We start from the raw sequence: 21,413 nt of genomic DNA on the forward strand, positions 1-21,413 counted from the left end.
ATTATTATATAGCTACTTTGGTTGCCCAGTGTGCCGGATGGTGGACCGCAGATTTCTCTGTCCCCTGGATTCACCTTGAACATTCCTGTATCCCACGTGGGACCTTAAAAGAACTACTATTGTCCACTTTCTGGACTAGTGAGCGTCCCCCTACATTGTCCCCTACCATGACTGCTTCGTTAATAGCCTGGTCCCATGCACATGCCGTATCATCACCGAGGTCGCAGTGGACTACAGCAACTACTTCTGTTTCACTGCTATCTTGGATGATGCCCGACCTTAATTTGTCCTCCTGGGAAACATCTGGTATCACTTTTCTCTCCCATTTGTACTCTTCGACTGGCTGTCTTTTGTCCTTTGCTGAACTACAGTTGAAATTTCGGCTTCCGGCCTCTCACTTTTACAAATTTCTTAGGATTTCGCATTTGTTATCTAAATCCCCTGTCCCCCCCATTCCATATTGTAAGAAAATAATAACATTTATTTCAACTAACATGAAAGGTTTACGCTTTTTATATGATAATTTGGGGAGTACTACTACTTTTCATAAATCTCCCCCATTTAGGTGTTGGGAGCGGGATCTTCGTACTCAATTTTCGTCAGATGAATGGTGTCAAGCTTTTCGCCTCATTCATAGATCCCTTAAATGTAGTTCACATGTAGAAACAGCCACTAAAGTGACCTTGCGCTGGTATTATACACCCTCGACACTTAAATTTATGTACCCATCTTCTTCGGCCATGTGTTGGAGAGGTTGTGGGCAGGAGGGATCGCTATTCCACATTATATGGCTTTGCCCGGCAATTACTAGTTATTGGTCCTCTGTATTTGCCTTAATTTCCCACATTTGCCGCTATACTGTTGCCCCCTCTCCAGCACTGGGCATACTCATGCTGAGATTACCTGAAATCCTTCGCCCACATAAAATCCTAATATGCAAAATTTTGACCATGGCCAAATTGCTGATTTTCCAGAGATGGAAATCTACCTCCACCCCCTCTATCTCGTACTTGGTGGACATGATTAATATCACTTATTCGTATGAAAAGACACTGTCCTTAGGTAAAGCCTCCTACTCATCTTTTTTGCGTACATGGGAGATATGGTCATTGTCTACTTATCACAAGTAACCCTTTTGTTTCTGATGATTTAATGGGTTTGCTCTTTCTGTGCCAGCAGTCCTCACCACTGACCTTGAGATGGTAACACTTGATTGCTATGTCTTTATTGTGCAGCTTTCACCTACTCCTGATATTATACGATATCACCAAGATGACTTTATGTGCCTTATATACATGATTATTTTCCCTGTTTGCACCTTTACAGCTTTATGTTCATTGTTCATGATATACCACAATGTCATGTTATTGTACTACCAAGACAACTTTGTATATCTCTATACTGTGGATGACGTAGGCATGCCCTTTTCCCTTTTTGTCTTGTTAAAACTCCTTAATAAAAATGATTGAAACAAAAATTGCAGAGAGAAAAGTCGTGCAAGCAGAACTATATATCTTCATAGAATGCCACAGAGCTTCATTGTTACAAATAATTCATACACTAAAATACAAAATTTGATAAAATATTGGTTGACTGTGTAAGCACTTGCTTAAATGGGCTCTATCACTGGGAAAAGTAATTTTTAACTAATCACATTGAATGGGTTTGAAAAGTGACTGCCGGTTTCCGTCTCCTGTCAAGTTTCTCAAGCAGAAGACGGAAACCTGAAAGCGGAAACCAGGGCGCAGATGTCAACCTGCCCTGACTGTGGTTCTCTAGTCCATAAAACTCCGGCCTCAAGCTGTAAAGATCATTAGGAAGCCACGTCACTACCTGAGAACTGTGTCAGGGAAGAATGTGGAAAATACATGGTTGACAGTCCACAAAGGCCCTGACATAAATTATATGTTGTGAAGGAGAATGTAGGCACAGAAGCCTGGCAAAAAATCCCTTCACTCTTGGATACAATATCCTACTGTGACTGAGATGAGTGAGCTAAGTAATAAACTTCATCTTCATTCTCAGTAAGTAATACAATACTGGTGGTGTCACCAAGACCAGTAGTGTTGCTACTACCATCTACATTCTTACAGTTAGTACTTACATGTGTGTTTCCTCATCCCCCTCCTCTTGCTTGTCTCCTGCCCTTTTTTTAAAAAAAAAAAAATCTTTTATTTACTGCACACAGTGTTTAATTATAGTAACTGGCAACAATTTTGGCACTGTATGTGTGTGTTTTTTTTATAATTATTTCAAATAAAGTGCATTTTGTGAGCACAGCAGAAAAAGAATACATTAAATAAGATTTTTTCAGATTAATACAGACTAGACTATGTATTTGTGAACAACAACAAAAAGCTTAAATAACAGAGTTTTTTTTCAGATTTACACAGATGGAATCGAATTTGATATTAAAACAGATATTGCTATGTATTTAATGAAAAATAAAAACATTGTTTTGTCTCTAAAAAAATCTCACAACTCACCTACTTGAAATCGCCAAATCTTCAATTCTACATTATTGGCTGCAGCCAGCAGCTCTGCCTGTCCAACACTGGATTGAAAAAGTTTCCCAAGTGGTGAGATTTGAGGAACTGTTAAGTTGAACCCTGGACTGCCACAACCAATTTTTGAAGACCTGGAAACCATGGCTCCTAGATCAAAACACCCTGATTACTACTGACCGTTAGCTTTCACTGGCATGTCTTGTCAGGTGGCGTAACCTCCCAGGTTTACCAGGGAGATTGAAAACTGCAAACTTGGATATAGGAACTGTCACAGCAATCCATATATGAGTGAAATCCTGCCATAATCTTGCCATAAACAGTCTATAAAGAAAAATAACTTTGTTTGCAAAATGGTCACTTTGAATAAACTAGCAGAGAAAGGAAGTAGGTGGAGGTGGGGGAAGGAAGAGAGGACTGCAATGGTAGAGCTGTGAGGAGGACTGGGGAGAAAGAAGGAAGAATCCTCTATCTGATCTGGGAGCAGATTTGTAGAAACTGTTTCATCATATCGGAGGTGAAAGAGAAAAGAAATGAGTCAACCCTCATAGGGCCTTGTTGCCTAGCATGATAATATTGTCAGACAATTAAAGAGGAACTTTCATGTCCTCGGAGCACATGCGGTTTTATATACCACCAGAAAGCCAACAGTGTACTGAATTCATTATATGCCCTGGGTGAAGAACTATCGGTGCATTTACCAAGAGCTCTTCACTGTCAGAAGGGTGTTCCTGATAGTGTAACTGAGAATGCCCCTCCTGACGTCTGCCCGCAGCACTGTACTGCTAGAAGGTGTTCCTTACAACCCAGCCATGACGCTGCCCCTTCACAGTACAGCACTGTGGACAGACTGTCAGGAGGGGCATTCCCAGTTACACTGTCAGGAACTCCCTTCTGACAGTGAAGAGCTCTCGGTAAATGCACCCTGCACACGTGCACGGAGAGTTGATCCTTCCTTGAACCAAATGTGCACCACAATCCCCATTTTGCGCCTCGATCCTTATTGTGAGAATTAGGGAACAGTGGGGCAAGGAACAGGGTAGGCAGACCTTGACATGACATATTCTTTATAACTCATACCACTTTCATGGTCTGAGTAATAATGGAAATCTACACTAGTTCATAAATGGAACCTCTTAATAAATTACTCATTCCCTACCCCAGATGTGCAACACCCCCTGAAAGCCAGAGCAATGGATGGCCTGTATATAAACAGGAATAGGTGAGTAAAATACTGTCTGCTACCTGTTGAAATTATCCAATAGGAAGAAGACTAATGTGTCCATATGCCAGCCAAAAAAAGGGGCAATACACTGTGAAGGCCAGAAAAGGAAGCTGTGTGGGACCACAAAAGAATAAAATATAATATGTGGGGCAGTTAAAGGGAATATATACTGTAGGTGCCAATAATGGAGACAATATACTGTATGAGGGCCACTAAAGCAGCCTGTGGATGGTAAAAGGGGCATTTTATTGCAAGGGGCCAATAAGTGGAGATTTTTTTAACATTCAAATGGGAGATGCAGTTACAGTAAAGAGGGAGCGTGGCTTAAAAATTTTGATTAGGGGACCCCAAGACATAATTTTTTTGGGGCCCCAAAAATGAAAAGTTTGCCCTTGATCATTCAACTGTAGTATGTGAAATCTTAAAAATGCAATATGTTAATAAATAAGTACAAACTACAATCCACTTTAGATCCACGTGCAGTTTATTGAAGAAATAAAGAACAGACAAGACATGCGAGCCTGGAGCTGAAAGATCCAGTAATGCATTAAACAGTATTTATATACAATCACCCAGAATCCCTGACTTACATAACTCTCAGAAACAAAGAAAGCAAGAACATACAGGACTAGTGTCAGCCATGACCTACCTCAGAAGTCTCAAACAAACTCACCTAGGTATGTTACAGGGATACTCATACAATTACATTCATACATGGGGTATATAGAGGACACATGATCCTCTAACTTATATAGTTGTGATTTTTTGTTTAGTCAAATACATTGATGTTTACTACTTGATAATATATTCAGCAATCCAACTGTTTGATAAAACTTAAGTGAGTTGTGAAAGGACAATATGGAATGGAATATCTACATTATAGTCAATTGTATCCCTGAGAACAAACAAGGTATAAGCCAGGATGATACAACTGAACATACTAGGGAAGTTTCTAGTATCGAAACAGACTGGCAAAAGAATAGTGCAGTTTGGAGCCAAATGGAAGTGACTGGTGCAAGGAACATATTAAAATTATGCCCTCTTTGATGATTTTGATACTGCCATTGAGGTTCTGCTTGCAGAATGGCTGTAACTGCTGCTTCCCTGAGAGGCACCAAATTGACCACTGCTGCCTCCTCCGAATCCACTTCCTCCGCCAGCACCAAATGCTCCTGCTCCTGCTCCTCCACCAAAACCATATCCTCCTGATCCTCCGCCAGCACCAAATGCTCCTGCTCCTCCACCAAAACCATATCCTCCTGATCCTCCGCCAGCGCCAAATCCTCCTGCTCCTCCAGCGCCAAATCCTCCTGCTCCTCCAGCACCACCATCAAAGCTTGAACCTCCGCCGACAACAGCTAGATTTTAGAATAAGAGACATGGGTTACATTTAATTCATTATTTTAATATAATAATTACATTTCTTTAGCCACAATGGTGAGATGTACTTACAGATGCTGACTTGGTTGAAAATCTCTCCAGACATTCTGAAAGAACAAGAAAATGAGACGGTTCAGTTTTCAATATCTTTTAAGAGAATTCATAATATGAAACAAGTTGTGATCCAATCTGGTTAGTAACATGGATTACATGTATTTTAGAATCTTTACGTATATAAAAAAGTTGACTTATATTACCCAAGAAGGTTAGCATGATATTCTAGGTCCCAGATCAAAGTAAAAACCAAGGCCCTTTCATCTGGTGTCCCAAAGAGCTGTTCATTGTGGCACAGGTGAAGAGAAGTCCAGCACCCACACAGTCGCTACTAGGCAGCCAGTCAGCACATGCGCTTCACTAATACAGGGATTTACCAGTGACCTGACCATGATAATGTGTTGGAACCTCAAGCGAAGCATCATATGCTGTGTCTGGGGCTGGTTTCAATTTGTAAAGGTCCAGAAAAGGTTATTGTATGTAGAAAATATTGTAAAATGAGACCCTTGTAACCTGAAAGACCACTGTATGAATATTTTACAGACTTCTTTTCTACCACATAAAACTGACCTGTCCTCCTCTCCTTCCAGAATTTTTCTGTAGGTGGCAATTTCAATATCAAGGGCAAGTTTCGCACTCATGAGCTCCTGGAGGTCACGCACTTGACGGGCCAGGTCTTCCTTAGCCTTTTGCAATGCAGCTTCAAGTCCAGCCAACTTCTCTTTGGCATCTTTGAGAGCAAGTTCACCACGTTGCTCAGCATCAGCAAGGGAGGTCTGGAGAGCTGCAATCTATTGAAAAAATGTTAATTATTTTATCAGTTCCCAATGAAGTCTCTTAGTTCAGATTCAGCCATCAATTCTAGCCAGCTAGACCAACCTGCTTCTTGACATTCTCAATATCAGCCTTTAGCTTCTGGATCTTACGATTCAGGTCTGAAAGTTCGTTCTTTGAGCTCTTTATGTGATCGCCTTGCGCTCCAGCGGCAGCTTGCAACTGCTTATACTAATATGCAAAGAGAAAAGTCAACATGAGGAACATAAACACAAGTATATCACATATAAAGTGTATTGGTATTAATAATATAGAAAATTGCGAAGGCTATTTTATTAAATGCATAGGTATTACGGATTGATCCTCTTTACTTAACAAAACAATGAACGTAGAAAGTGCACAAACTTTGTTTTACAAAAATATCCCATAGTACTATTAAACTGAGAAATATAAAGAGACATTTTGTGTCTCAGGAGCTTAGTCATGTCCCCCCTCCTCCCTACTGCTATGTGACAGGCTGCAAGACAACTGACTGGAGCAGCAGTCTCCCCCTGTCTGCAGTAAGACAAAAGATTAAGATCCAGCCCATTTTATAACTCCACCCCCTCTTGCCAGCCATCAGTCAATGACAGAACTGATCAGCAGGAGATTATCCCGTGTACTTTGTTGGATTTCCATGTCACATACAAAGTGTCTCAGACTGATGGACAGTGAGGGCAACTATATTAATCTGTTTACTTTTATCATCCATTTCTAAGTGAATGTTCCTTTAATCTCATGATATGTTATTTAATTTGAGTTTCTAGAGGGACTAACAATAAGAATGTGAGAGAATATTATTATAATAAATTATATGTGCTCCATAGAATATTTCATAACACTTCGTCTAGGTTTAGACTTGCATTGGCAATCTATCTATAAGGAGTATAGGGTGATGTCTAATTATATATGTTAATTAGGATTGTGATTCATCTATATTAGCAGGTGGATGACACTGACCTTGTTGTCATATAATGCTTCTGCCTCAGCTTTGCTCTTCTGTGCAATATTCTCATATTGAGCCTTAAGGCCATCGATAAGGTCATTAAAATCTAATGAACGGTTATTATCCATTGACAGGATAACAGAGGTGTCACCACCGGCTCCTTGTGCTTGTTGAAGTTCCTGCAAAACACATTAAAAAAACATTGTTCACGTATTTATAAATGAAAGATCGCATCTAAATATATATATATATATATATATATATATATATATATATATATATTTATATTTAATTGTATTTAGATTAATTCAATACAATTGTATTAAATTAACAATGAATTAATGAATTAAAACATATTGTAGTGTTTTCATAGTCAACAATTTTCTATTAAAGACTTACAGCTTCATACAGAGTTCTCAGGAAGTTAATTTGATCTGTCAGTGTATCCACTTTGCACTCCAAATCTGACTTTTTCATAAATTCTGCATCAACCTCCTGTAATGGATAGTGAATACATTCATATGAGCCTCAGTAACTTTACTGAAACATAATACACAAAAGTAAAATGTCATATCAGCTTTACTTTACTTAAATACAATTTACCTTCTTAAGCACAACAAAGTCATTTTCTGCCTGAGTACGCTTATTAATCTCATCTTCATATCTGTAGGAAATAAAAAGTATTATATATACACTGCTTTATTAATTGATCTCTTGCCTGAAAGTTAAAGGCAAGGTGTTCATTTAATAATCACAATTATAAACTAAAGGTCATCTTACTTTTTCTTGAAGTCTTCCATCAATTCTTGCGTGCTCTTCAGTTCACTTTCTAGACGGCTTTTCTGGCCTGTTATACTATCAAGATGTTTCTTCATACCGCTAATATAACGTTGAAAAAGGGGTTCTAAGCTGTTTTTGCTACTGCCACCTTTTGACCCTTGTTCTTGCAAGAGGCTCCATTTTGTTTCTAGGACTTTGTTTTGTTGTTCCAAGAATCTAACCTAATAATGAAACGCAAGGTATGTTTATACCATGAGACCAAAGATAACAAACAGCTAAGTATCATTTCATAGGAAAGCAGTTTCTCTCATGAATGTTTATATATAACAATTTAAGGTACAAAATTTACAAAAGTTAAGCTTCATCTTACCTTGTCAATGAAAGAAGCAAATTTGTTGTTGAGGGTTTTGATCTGTTCCCTTTCTTCAGTTTTGACTTTTTGAATATTTGGATCTATATCCACATTTATTGGCTGCAGAAGGCTTTGGTTGATAGTAACGTTCTGAATTCCACCAGGTGGGCAAACAGGGAAACCAGGGTCACCTCCATGTCCACCATATCCTCCTGCACCACCACCAAATCCTGATCCTCCACCAAATCCTCCTGCAGCACCACCGCCGAATCCTCCTCCTGCTCCACCACCACTGAATCCTCCTCCTGCACCACCACCGAATCCTCCTCCTGCACCACCACCGAATCCTCCTCCTGCACCACCACCGAATCCTCCTGCAGCACCACCACCGAATCCTCCTGCACCACCATGGCCTCCCCCAACATGAACACTGGTTGCACTTATTGCTGTTTTCTTTGTTCCACCAAGACTATATAGACTTCTTGATCCGACACCAGAACGAGAACCGGATCTTCCTCCACCAACTGAACAGCTACTAAATCCTCTGTTTCCTCCACCACCACCACCACCACTAATACTACCACCACTTTGCCTTTGCATGTAAGCCATAATGGATTCTGAAAAATGAAGGTGAAAGAGAACAGATAAGCTGAAGGAGAGTGGGCCCCTTTGAACTCAGCAACAGTTGTCTCGCTTTTTATGTGCTTGGAAAGTTGGGCTTGGTTGTAAGGGTGTCAGGAGAGTAGTCTAATGCAATAGTGGGTTTGGCAAAGCTGGCAACCACCCATCAATATGATTACCTGATCACACCTATATTATTGTGCTTATGCTGCTCATTCTAAGAAATGTATTTTCCTACCTCTATATGTATGATAATATTAAGAATTATTTCAGACATTGTGTGTAAATTGGATTGCATTTTCTCCTAATTTAATAAATTAAAGCAGAAAGCCTCAAGGGCTTCGTTGCAACATTCCCACGATCATTAGGGTATATTAACACTGCATGTTGTATTTTAAGATAGTTGAGCTTAATCATTAAATGAAGACACCTGTATAGAACATGCACATGCTTATAAGATAATTGTTTATGTAACAACAAGAATAAATCTAAAACATCTATCATAAGTTAATCATTTCTTGTTTACATGCTTTTACTTGTATAAGTCAATCAAATATGTAAAGAGCACAAGAAAATGTCCTGGAAGTAACTATACGATATAATAGATATACACATAACTATACGATGTAACAGATATACAAATAACTATACGATATAATAGATATACACATAACTATACGATATAATAGATATACACATAACTATACGATATAATAGATATACACATAACTATACGATATAATAGATATACACATAATTATACGATATAATAGATATACACATAACTATACAATATAATAGATATACACATAACGATACGATATAACAGATATACACATAACTATACGATATAATAGATATATACATAACTATACGATATAATAGATACACACATAACTATACGATATAACAGATATACACATAACTATACGATATAATAGATATATACATAACTACGATATAATAGATACACACATAACTATACGATATAATAGATATACACATAACTATACGATATAATAGATATACACATAACTATACGATATAATAGATATACACATAACTATACGATATAATAGATATACACATAACTATATGATATAATAGATATACACATAACTATACGATATAACAGATATACACATAACTATACGATATAATAGATATATACATAACTATACGATATAATAGATATACACATAACTATACGATATAATAGATATACACATAACTATACGATATATTTATATTAGGATAGCTATATCATTTTATCTTTGATATTCAGAAATGTATTACAATGTACTCTCTTCATTCACATTAGCTATGCTTTGTGTCTGTGAGCATTATTTGCCTTTTCTAACTGGATGAGAAACTAAATCAATCGTCTGTATGCATGAATACATCTAAAGGTAGGTTCACATCCGCGCTTGATGGGAACTTGGAGATTCCGTTTTCCATTCCGCGTTAAAAATGCAGAGAAAAGTCGTGCAAGCAGAACTATATATCTTCATAGAATGCCACAGAGCTTCATTCTTACAAATAATTCATACACTAAAATACAAAATTTGATAAAATATTGGTTGACTGTGTAAGCACTTGCTTAAATGGGCTCTATCACTGGGAAAAGTCATTCTTAACTAATCACATTGAATGGGTTTGAAAAGTGACTGCCGGTTTCCGTCTCCTGTCAAGTTTCTCGAGCAGAAGACGGAAACCTGAAAGCGGAAACCAGGGCGCAGATGTCAACCTGCCCTGACTGTGGTTCTCTAGTCCATAAAACTCCGGCCTCAAGCTGTAAAGATCATTAGGAAGCCACGTCACTACCTGAGAACTGTGTCAGGGAAGAATGTGGAAAATACATGGTTGACAGTCCACAAAGGCCCTGACATAAATTACATGTTGTGAAGGAGAAGGTAGGCACAGAAGCCTGGCAAAAAATCCCTTCACTCTTTGATACAATATCCTACTGTGACTGAGATGAGTGAGCTAAGTAATAAACTTCATCTTCATTCTCAGTAAGTAATACAATACTGGTGGTGCCACCAAGACCAGTAGTGTTGCTACTACCATCTACATTCTTACAGTTAGTACTTACATGTGTGTTTCCTCATCCCCCTCCTCTTGCTTGTCTCCTGTCCTGTTTTTTTTTGTTGTTTTTTTTTTGTAATCTTTTATTTACTGCACACAGTGTTTAATTATAGTAACTGGCAACAATTTTGGCACTGTATGTGTGTGTATTTTTTACAATTATTTCAAATAAAGTGTATTTTGTGAGCACAGCAGAAAAAGAATACATTAAATAAGAGATTTTTTCAGATTTGTACAGACTAGACTGTGTATTTGTGAACAACAACAAAAAGCTTTTTTTCAGATTTACACAGATGGAATCAGATTGCTAGCATGCTGCTTCTACTACGGCCTCTGCGCATGCGCCCAGGACATTTTTTTTTTAGCAATGTCAGCACCGGAGGAAGACGAGACCCGAGGACATCGCAGGAAGAGGAGGCGTGGATGAAGAAGATGGCGCACCCTGAATGTCCGCCCACCGTGCACGATGGGTAAGTTGATCACATTCTTTTTTAGGCTATTATTTTAAAACTGGGGGGTAGTTTAATATAACTTTAGCGGTGCCTGAATAGCCTTTTTAAAGGCTATTCACGCATATGTGGGGTTCTATCAGCATGATTTTGCTGATAGAGCCCCTTTAAAACAGATATTGCTATGTATTTAATGAAAAATAAAAACATTGTTTTGTCTCTAAAGAATAAGATATGATATAAGAATATGTTTAAAAACTGTGTATACAGGCGAAAGTACTCTATTTGCACAACAGAAACAATTAGAATTTTGGCAATGACTGTTAACTGTCCTATCTGTGTGTCTGTAACTTTATATTAGACCAGGAATGCAGCAGTCTCAAGCTCAAACAGAAGCTCAGCTATGCCCTCACTCCTATCTATTGGTTTTGATTACTGATCTGCCTGTGTAATTGCTTGACTCAATTCTCCTACTCTAACTATTGCTTGCAGTCTTTTCAAAACTGTGCTCCGCATGATGCAGTGAGATGAATTACAGATCCTTCTCTATTTCTCACCATTACTGCAACTATCTCGTGATGACGCTTCTAGCAAATTATATTGTGTATATGACACCTGCACTGTAAGGTGTTTACCTACCACTGTCTATTGGCTAAGAGGCTGTCAGCTGATGTCAGATGGTATGAGATAAATCACAGATCCTTCCCTATCTCCACCATTACTGCAAGTAGCTCGTGATGATGTTTGCAGCACTTTATATAGTGTATACGACACCAGAGCTGTAAGGTGTCCATCACAACAATTCCAAAATAGTACAGATGCTGTGTACAATGTAAAGAATGCAATGATTTGGAATCTCATTCAACCTTATTTTTTATCTATAGAACATTGAAGTTGAAAGTTAACATTTTTCAATTTCATTTGAAAATATTAACTCATTTAGAAAGTGATGACAGAAAGACATCTCAAAAAATTGAGACAGGGCTCTATCTATCATTCTTAGAGATGAGCAAAAACTGTTCGGATCAGCCGATCCGAACATCACGCTCCCATAGAAATAAATGGAAGCACCTGTGACGCTGACTTTGCCGGCGGCCGGTCGGCGTCACAGGTGCTTCCATTCATTTCAGTAGGATCCCTTCAGCTTTTTACAGCCGTCTGTAAACATTTAGGAAAGTGAGGAGACCAATGACTGGAAAACTGTTCTGTGATCAGAAGAATTCAAATTTGAAATTCTTTATGGAAATAATGGACGCCATGTCCAGTGGACTCAAGAAGAGAAGAACCATCCAACGTATTACCTGAGTGTAGTTCAAAAGCCTGCAGCTTCCACATCTTGTAAGGCACTTTTTATCTCTTCATAAATACAGTCTTAGCTGTGATTCTTCCATAATCTTTGTAGACTCTTTTAAGAAAAGACTAAGTATTTTTTGTGTTGGTTGAACTCATTGTAGAGTGGATCTGTCCCTCTATTATATTACCCTTAGAGGGATTTTCCCATTTATGGCATATAGTAAATTGAGCAGCATACTCTGGTGGCAAATACATTTTAAAGAGGACCTTTCGTGTCCTCGGGCACATGCGATTTTATATATCGCGAGAAAGCCAACAGTGCGCTGAATCCAGCACACTGCCGACTTTCCTGTTATGTGCCCAGAGGCTGGAGATATCTGTGCCGTTATAATGGCAACAATCTCTGCACACTATCAGAAGGGCGTTCCAAACACTCTTAACTGGGATGTGAGGAATGCCACCCTGACAGTACCCGTCCATAGTCCTGCTCATTTGCCAAGAGGGGGGAGTGGGGAAAATATGAAGCTCTCGCTCTATCAAGAATTAAGATAGAATTATATTAGAATCGCCTGATTTAGATAGCAGAAAATACTTAGCCAATACATAACAATATACCTCTGATGAATTGCTGCATCAGCAAAGAAACGCGTTAGGTGTAGTTACGTGCATGCTGCTGATATGACAGAATGCTGTGGTAGTGACTTTTGATTGTGAGATATAGAGACAGGGAGGCTAAGAATGTACAATAGCCACAATAGCAATTCTCGGTGATCTCTATAGACCAGAGCATTGGACTTGATTACTTAGGTCCTTATATGCAAATCAATCAAGATTCTATATATGCAAATAAGTCAGCTAATGTTGCTCCAAATGTATTAGGCATGATGGCAGGGGTGGTATAATTAACACCTATTAGTATCCATAAGGTGAGTAACAATTCTTAGAGCACTGATAGATCCGTCAGAGTTGAATTTATATATGGACCTGCTGCATACTTACCCAGTGTACATATAGGGTTAATATCCAGGTGCCCTATTATTTATGTGTTTGTTTTGATATATTGCTCTTTTGGGAGCTTCCACTTCCAATTTTTAACTTTTGTTAACAATAAAGTTTTGTAAATTTTAGCCCGTTTTTGTGAATTACCCCCACATTTTTTTGTATACTTTAGTTATAGGGCAATACTATTGACACCATTTTTGTTTTTTGGTATTCCTTACTGCCCAGTCATGATGCAAAACTGTGAGGAAACAACCCCCTCGTGACTGTACCCATCCATAGACTAGTAATGGAGGGTGTTCTTCACAGCTGAGCATCATGGCTGGTCGGTAAGGAACACCCCCCTCTGACTGTACAAAGCTATGGACGAGTACTGTCAGGAGGGGCGTTCCTCACAGCCCAGCTAGACTATAGGAACACCCTTCTGAAAGTGGGCAAACATCGATAATGGATTCGATATCTCTTGCCCCAGGCCACATAACAGGAAAGCCGACAGTGCACTGAATACAGGTCCTCTTTAAACTGTCTTATTTGCCAACTGCCAGAAGATTCGCCCTAGAGATGGGTGAACCTCTGAAGTTTTGTTTCTTTTCAGGTCAACCCTCTGTTTTATTCCAGTCTAGAAGAGGCCCAAAAGAGGTAAGGGTAGTTGAGTATAACTGTTTGTTATGTTTTTACATGTCCCCAGGACTTTCACCTATTATATTCTGGGATATGAAGAGACCACAGAGCATAATTATTTCACTGTGGGTTTGCAAGTGATGAATCCCCCAAATTTTTGTGTTCAGACCAAGACAAAGCTTTTGGAAACTTCAGGTCGCATCTGGTTTGATCTGAATCCTTTCACTCATATCTAGTTGTCACTAGTGGACATTCTTCCCTATTATTCCATTTATCCTCTCCCCCCAAGAAAAATTCTGTACAGTAAATCTAAAAAATATTTTTTTTGTCTTATAACTATGTCTTAAGACCCTACAAATCTCTTCCTCCTTTGCCTGTCTATGACTGGGAGAACCTGGGATTTTGTGCTAAGTTCATATAGCATTTTATTGTTTAGGATTTGTGTGTGGATTTTAGTAATTTGCCGAAATAACATAAATGCTTTTTTGCAAATGATCTATTTTTGGATAATAGTATAGAAGCAGAAACATTTATACCAATTTTACAATGATGGGCTACACAGAACTGTTGTAAGGTGTAAAGGGATTATCCATCCTTGGAAATTTGTCTCATCTTTTGTCTCATTGAAGTCTATGGATGACCCTTACAGTACTTACAGAGGTTGTCCTATCTCAAGGATCCTGTCTATACTGCTAGCTTATGTGGATTTAAGACTTTTCCTACATACATTGCTTTATCAAAACTGCTTTGTTTGAGATTATTTACTTTATTGTTTACACTGTGTTTCCATAACCACGGACCTGGGGGATGGTCTTATCTCTCCGCCCAGGACAAATGACGTAGCTCCCTGCTCTCAGGAGGGAGGTGGAGCTGAGTGCTCGGAGCAGCTTCTATTTCTGAGCTGTTTATCTCCCTCTTCCAATTATCAGGTCTGTTAATTCAATTTTGTTTTTAAGGGCTGAGACGGAATCTGTTACCTCTGTATGTAAACACAGACCTAAAACAGAGTTTATTGCAAGCTGGCTCTTGGTCCTGTAGCATGTAAGTTTGGGATTATCATCATCTATCAAATCCATCTCTGCTACATCAGCTTCATATTGTGCATCTTCCAGTGATACTGTGCTAATTTATTTACAACCCTCCCTCATTACTGACTACAAACATGTACTGCTCTGAAGAGAGCTAAGTAGAGCTGTCTTTGTCTGGGAGACAGCAAGTGAAACCCCGCCCACCAAATCACAGAGAAAACCAGGAAGTGAACAGAGCAAACAGCCTGCAAGTAGGTGAACAGGCAAGTTGGGAAAACCCATTTACCCATTGCTGCTAAATATGATATGATGAGTCAGCAGTACAGCTGATATTCCGAAAGTGAATAACCCTTTAACTGGAGTATGTTGTATTGTATCATTCAACAGTAATATGTTATATCTAAAAAAAAAAAATGCATCATGGCAGAACAAAGAACAAACTACAATCCAAATTAGATCCACATGCAGTTTATTGAAGAAATAAAGAATAGACAAGACATGCGAGCCTGGAGCTGAAAGATCCAGTAGTGCATTAAACAGTATTTATATACAATCACCCAGAATCCCTGACTTACATAACTCTAAGAAACAAAGAAAGCAAGAACATACAGGACTAGTGTCAGCCATGACCTAGCTCAGAAGTCTCAAACAAACTCACCTAGGTATGTTACAGGGATACTCATACAATTACATTCACATGGGGTATATAGAGGACACATGATCCTCTAAATTATGTATTTGTGATTTTTGGCAAATACAGTGATGTTAACTTCCCAAATGCCTGGTAATATATTCAGCAATCCAACCAATGAACATAATTTATCTAAGATGTGAAAGGGCAATGGAATGTCTACATTATAGACGATTGTATCCATGAGAACAAACAAGGTATGAGACAGGTTGATACAACTGAACATACTAGGGAAGTTTCTAGTATTAAAGCAGACTGACAAAAGTATAGTATGGAGTCGAACGGTGGTGACTAGTGCCAGGACGATGGAACATTTTAATATGTCGTCCTCTTGGAAGTCGATAATGTTTTTGATACAGCCACTGAGCTTTTGCCCCCAGATTGGCTGTAGCTGCTGCTTCCCTGAGAGGCACCAAACTGACCACCACTGCCTGCTCCAGCGCCAAATCCTCCTGCTCCAGCGCCAAATCCTCCTGCTCCTCCCATGCCAAATCCTCCTGCTCCTCCAGCGCCAAATCCTCCTGCTCCTCCCAGGCCTAATCCTCCTGCTCCTCCTGCACCACCAGAGATGCTTGTACTTCCGCCAACAACAGCTAGATTTTAGAATAAGAGACATGGGTTACATATAATTCATTATTTTAATACAATAATTGCATTTCTTTAGTCACAATGGTGAGATGTACTTACAGATGCTGACTTGGTTGGAAATCTCTCCAGACATTCTGAAAGAACAAGAAAATGGGAAGGTTCAGGTTTCAGTGTCTTTGAAGAGAATTCATAATATGAAACAAGTTGAGATCATATCCGGTTGGTAACATGGATTACATGCACTTTAAATTTCTATCAAGTGTATACAATCACTTAGCCTGATGTTCTATGTTGTGGTTCAATCAAGGACCAATGTAACTTAAGAGGTTGACCAATAAGAGACAGCCCCTTTCAGAATGCCCCCCCCCCCCCCCATGCAACAAGCTGATGACACCAGATTGTACTCCTGTCCTACAAGCAAACAGTAGATTTTACAGGGGAAAGTCGCAACATGGCAGTCCTTGAAATGAATAGACAACCATGTAATACATGTTTTGATGAAGTCTCTGTAAGTGTAAGACACTCCGAGAGAAATGTTAAATTCTGTCTGTCAGTAGGAAAATGATGATAGCACCTTGTAGGGTGAGCTTTACACTTTCCAAAGATGCTTTATTTTTATTCTGCATCACTACTCCATTTTTATGAATATTACTTATTTATTCTTGTGCAAATTAGTTGAAAAGGACTTTAGGGGTTTTTCTTCTCCTGCTGGGGCTTAACCCTCTGCTCTAAATAATTGCCCCTAACTACAGACAAAGTTGGAGATGTCACTTAAGCAATTGGGGATGGAGTTGGGTGGTGGCTAAGTGAAGTTATCTAGAGTAGAGACTGAAGCCCCAGAAGGAGAAGAAATACCCCTTTGGAAAATTTAGAAGCCGCTCTACCAGATACTGTAATTAATTCAATACCAATTCCCCTGCTGACAGACTTCCATATAGCCTAGCAGTGCATAGGAGTCATTAGGTATCCCCTTTTAACATATAGAGGTGTTCCATAAGTTACGATATTAATTGGTTCTGGGAAAGCCATTCTAAGTTGAAACCATAACGCAAGACCAAAACTCTATGGAAAAATAATAATTGGTTCCAAGGATCCCAAAAAGTCACAAAAATCTGAAGAAATGAAGATTATTAATTAAGATATTAGATAATTAAAATGAATTTCATAACACAGAATTCAGTCATAGAGCAAATTCTTGTTCATTCGAGTCAGAAAAAGCAGCAGGAAACCTTAAATTGCTTTCTCTGCTGGTTTTTGGGGGTCAAGAAGAATAAATACAATGTACCTAAAAAGATAACAGCACTCTCATCTGGTGTCCAAAGGATCTGCTCCTGCTGGCACAGCTAAAGAGAAATACAGAAGTACAGCACCCATAGGGGGCGCTTCTAGTCAACTAATCACTAATACAGGGGTAATCACTAATACAGGGGTTTACCAGTGACATGAACATGATTTGTAGGAACATCCAGCTAAGCACTGTATGTTGTGTCTGGTTTCAAGTAACAATGATTCAAAAAAGATCATTGTATGCAGAAAACATTGTAACTTCAGGCCTTTGTAATTTGAAAGATCACTGTATGAATATTTTACAGACTTCTTTTCTACCACATGAAACTGACCTGCCCTCCTCTCCTTCCAACAGTTTTCTGTAGGTGGCAATTTCAATATCAAGGGCAAGTTTCACACTCATGAGCTCCTGGAGGTCACGCAGTTGACGGGCCAGGTCTTCCTTAGCCTTTTGCACTGCTTCTTCAAGTCCAGCCAACTTCTCTTTGGCATCTTTGAGAGCAAGTTCACCACGTTGCTCAGCATCAGCAAGGGAGGTCTGGAGAGCTGCAATCTATTAAAATGAAGTTCATTATTTTATCAGTTCCTAATGAAGTCTCTTAGTTCAGATTCAGCCATCAATTCTAGCCAGCTAGACCAACCTGCTTCTTGACAGCCTCAATCTCAGCCTTTAGCTTCTGGATCTTACGATTCAGGTCTGAAACTTCGTTCTTTGAGCTCTTTATGTGATCGCCTTGCGCTCCAGCGGCAGCTTGCAATTGCTGATACTAATATCAAAAGAGAAAAGTCAACGTCAGGAAGAGACTGGAAACTCTAATTTTACAAAATTATTATTTACCATTTTTTTCAACTAGGAAAATATGTTAGGCAACTTGTATATATTGTTATTTCTGTATTTTAATTTGATAAAGCAGTCTGGTAAAAATGGACGTAACGATAATATAACATATACTTGCCTGTTCAGATATAGAGAACGTGATATAAGCATCTTAGTATTTACTATAAGAGTCCATTATTAATATACTAATGCAGAGGTTGATAACCGATTATAGAATATTGATGTTATTAGCATAGTCGTCTATGTAGCGCAGAGTACAGGATTTGTTTAGTGTTGTGGTTATCACGAAACCATAAAAAACCTGCGCATGCACATTATAACTATATTGGCAAAATAACTATGATCCTGCACAAACATGACAAAACGTGGACAAAAAGTGTCTCAGACTGATGGACAGTGAGGGCAACTATATTAATCTGTTTACTTTTATCATCCATTTCTAAGTGAATGTCCCTTTAATCTCATTATATGTTATTTAATATGAGTTTCTATAAAGAGTAACAATAATGATGTGATTGAATATCATTATAATAAATTATATGTGCTCCATAGAATATTTCATAACACTTCATCTAGGTTTGGACTTGCATTGGCAATCTATCTATAAGGAGTATAGGGTGGAGTCTAATTATATATGTCGATTAGGGTTTCGATTCACATATATTAGCAGGTGGATGACACTGACCTTGTTGTCGTATAATGCTTCTGCCTCAGCTTTGCTCTTCTGTGCAATCTGGTCATATTGATGCTTAAGGCCGTTGATAAGGTCATCCAAATCCAAGTTACGGTTATTATCCATTGACAGGATGACAGAGGTGTCACCGCCGCCTCCTTGTGTCTGTGCAAGTTCCTGCAAACCACATAAAAAAAAAAAAGTTCACATATTTCTAAATTAAAGATCATATATAAAAAAAAAACAACACATTTTATATTCATTTTTTATTTTATTTTTTAATTTACATTTTGTATTTAGGTTATTTCAATTCAATGATATAAAATTAACATATTAAACAATGGAGACATATTGTATTGTGTTTATATTCACCAATTTATCATTAAAATAATTATAAAACAAGGAGACTTACAGCGTCATATAGAGTTCTCAGGAATTCCAGTTCATTTGTCAGTGACTCCATTTTGCACTCTAATTCGACTTTTTTCATATATTCCTCATCAACGTCCTGTAATGGATAGAGAATACATTCATATAATGAGCCTCAGTAACTTTACTGAAAGTTTATAGGCTTTACTTCTCCTAATCACAATTTACCTTCTTAAGCACAACAAAGTCATTTTCTGCCTGAGTACGCTTATTAATTTCTTCTTCATATCTGTAGGAAATACAAAGTATTGAGCGCTAAAATTGTAGTCCAATGTGCTTTTTTATTCATTAATCTTTTGCCTGTAAGTTAAAGGCAATTTTCTTACTTTTTCTTGTAGTCTTCCACCGTTTCTTGCATGTTTTTCAGTTCAGTCTCTAGACGGCTTTTCTCGCTTATTATACGTTCAAGATGTTTCTTCATACCGCTAATAAAGTTTTGAAAAAGAGGCTCCAAGCTAGCTTTTTTACCTCCACCTGTTGACCCTTGTTCTTGCAAGAGGCGCCATTTTGTTTCTAGGACTTTGTTTTGTTGTTCCAAGAATCTAACCTAATAATGAAACACAAGGTATGTTTATACCATGAGACCAAAGATAAGAAACAGCTAAGTATCATTTCATTATAAAGCAGTTTCGATCATGAATGATTATATATACCTAATAAAGTTACAAAATTTGCAAACATTAAGCTTTATCTTACCTTGTCAATGAAAGTTGCAAATTTGTTGTTGAGGGTTTTGATCTGTTCCCTTTCTTCAGTTTTAACTTTTTGAATATTTGGATCTATATCCACATTTATTGGCTGCAGAAGGCTTTGGTTGATGGTAACATTCTGAATTCCACCAGGTGGGCAAACAGGGAAACCAGGGTCACCTCCATGTCCACCATATCCTCCTGCACCACCACCAAATCCTCCTCCTGCACCACCACCAAATCCTCCTCCTGCACCACCACCGAATCCTCCTGCACCACCGAATCCTCCTGCACCACCACCAAATCCTCCTGCAGCACCACCTCCGAATCCTCCTGCACCACCATGGCCTCCCCCAATGTGAACGCTGGTTGCACTTATTGCTGTTTTCTTTGTTCCACCAAGATTATATAGACTTCTTGATCCGGAACCGGAACGAGAACCCGATTTTCCTCCACCAACTGAGCAGCTACTAAATCCCCTGTGTCCTCCACCACCACCACTAATACTACCACCACTTTGCCTTTGCATGTAAGCCATAACGGATTCTGAAAAATGAAGTTGAAAGGGAACTAAGAGAACAGATAAGCTGAGGAGAGTGGGCCCCTTTGCACTGAGCAAGGGCAGACTGTCTTTTTATCTGCTTGAAAATTTGGGCTTGGTTGCCTGGGTGTCAAGAGCCCAGTTTAATGCAATAGTGGGTTTGGCAAGATTGGCATCCACCCATCCATCTGATTATCTGATCACACCTATGAGAAATATTACTGTGCTTATGCTACTCAATCTAAGCCATCTATTATCTTACATCTACATGAATGATATTAAGAATTATTTCCGTCATTTTCTATCAATCATATTGTATTTTCTTTTGATATACTAAACTAAAGCAAAAAACCTCAAGGGCTTCATTGCAACATTCCCATGATCATTAGGGTATGTTATCAGTGTACAGTATGTCGGCTTTCATGACAATAGAAAATTATTAATTGAAGACATCTATCTATAGGACTTGCAGAAACTTCCCGAGAGTATTGTTTATGTAACAACTAGAATAAATCTAAGAATTC

The 21,413-nt window shown here is 38.5% G+C and overlaps 2 protein-coding genes across 2 annotated transcripts in view; both read right to left on the minus strand.

The window, feature by feature from the left end:
• Positions 1 to 20,945, minus strand: part of LOC142195748 (uncharacterized) — an 88,915-nt gene extending 67,970 nt beyond the window's left edge. Inside the window, exons 1-9 of the mRNA XM_075265763.1 lie at positions 20,356 to 20,945; positions 19,986 to 20,206; positions 19,828 to 19,888; positions 19,643 to 19,738; positions 19,243 to 19,407; positions 18,361 to 18,486; positions 18,052 to 18,272; positions 16,532 to 16,566; positions 16,405 to 16,437 (exon numbers count right to left, since the gene is read on the minus strand). Of these exons, the coding sequence (XP_075121864.1) occupies positions 16,405 to 16,437; positions 16,532 to 16,566; positions 18,052 to 18,272; positions 18,361 to 18,486; positions 19,243 to 19,407; positions 19,643 to 19,738; positions 19,828 to 19,888; positions 19,986 to 20,206; positions 20,356 to 20,886 (1,489 nt within the window). The 5' untranslated portion in view covers positions 20,887 to 20,945. The remainder of the gene's footprint in view (positions 1 to 16,404; positions 16,438 to 16,531; positions 16,567 to 18,051; positions 18,273 to 18,360; positions 18,487 to 19,242; positions 19,408 to 19,642; positions 19,739 to 19,827; positions 19,889 to 19,985; positions 20,207 to 20,355) is intronic.
• Positions 4,196 to 8,710, minus strand: LOC142195750 (keratin, type II cytoskeletal cochleal-like). The gene is made up of 9 exons (XM_075265768.1): positions 8,073 to 8,710; positions 7,703 to 7,923; positions 7,526 to 7,586; positions 7,322 to 7,417; positions 6,937 to 7,101; positions 6,043 to 6,168; positions 5,734 to 5,954; positions 5,182 to 5,216; positions 4,196 to 5,087 (listed from the first exon to the last, which is right to left on the minus strand). The coding sequence occupies exons 1-9, from the start codon at positions 8,661 to 8,663 to the stop codon at positions 4,762 to 4,764; spliced, it is 1,842 nt and encodes a 613-aa protein (XP_075121869.1). The 5' UTR covers positions 8,664 to 8,710; the 3' UTR covers positions 4,196 to 4,761.
• Positions 20,946 to 21,413: the final 468 nt, after the last annotated feature.

Source organism: Leptodactylus fuscus, chromosome 2 (assembly GCF_031893055.1).
Source record: "Leptodactylus fuscus isolate aLepFus1 chromosome 2, aLepFus1.hap2, whole genome shotgun sequence".
Lineage (NCBI taxonomy): Eukaryota > Metazoa > Chordata > Amphibia > Anura > Leptodactylidae > Leptodactylus > Leptodactylus fuscus.

Coding starts and splice junctions, on each gene's coding strand:
- LOC142195750 (XM_075265768.1), bottom strand. CDS start 8,663: ATGGCTTACATGCAAAGGCAAAGTGGTGGTAGTATTAGTGGTGGTGGT. Junction 7,102..7,321: donor TGAGAACTCTGTATGAAGCT/GTAAGTCTTTAA, acceptor TGTGTTTTGCAG/GAACTTCAACAAGCACAAGG. Junction 5,955..6,042: donor TTGAGAATGTCAAGAAGCAG/GTTGGTCTAGCT, acceptor TTTTTTCAATAG/ATTGCAGCTCTCCAGACCTC.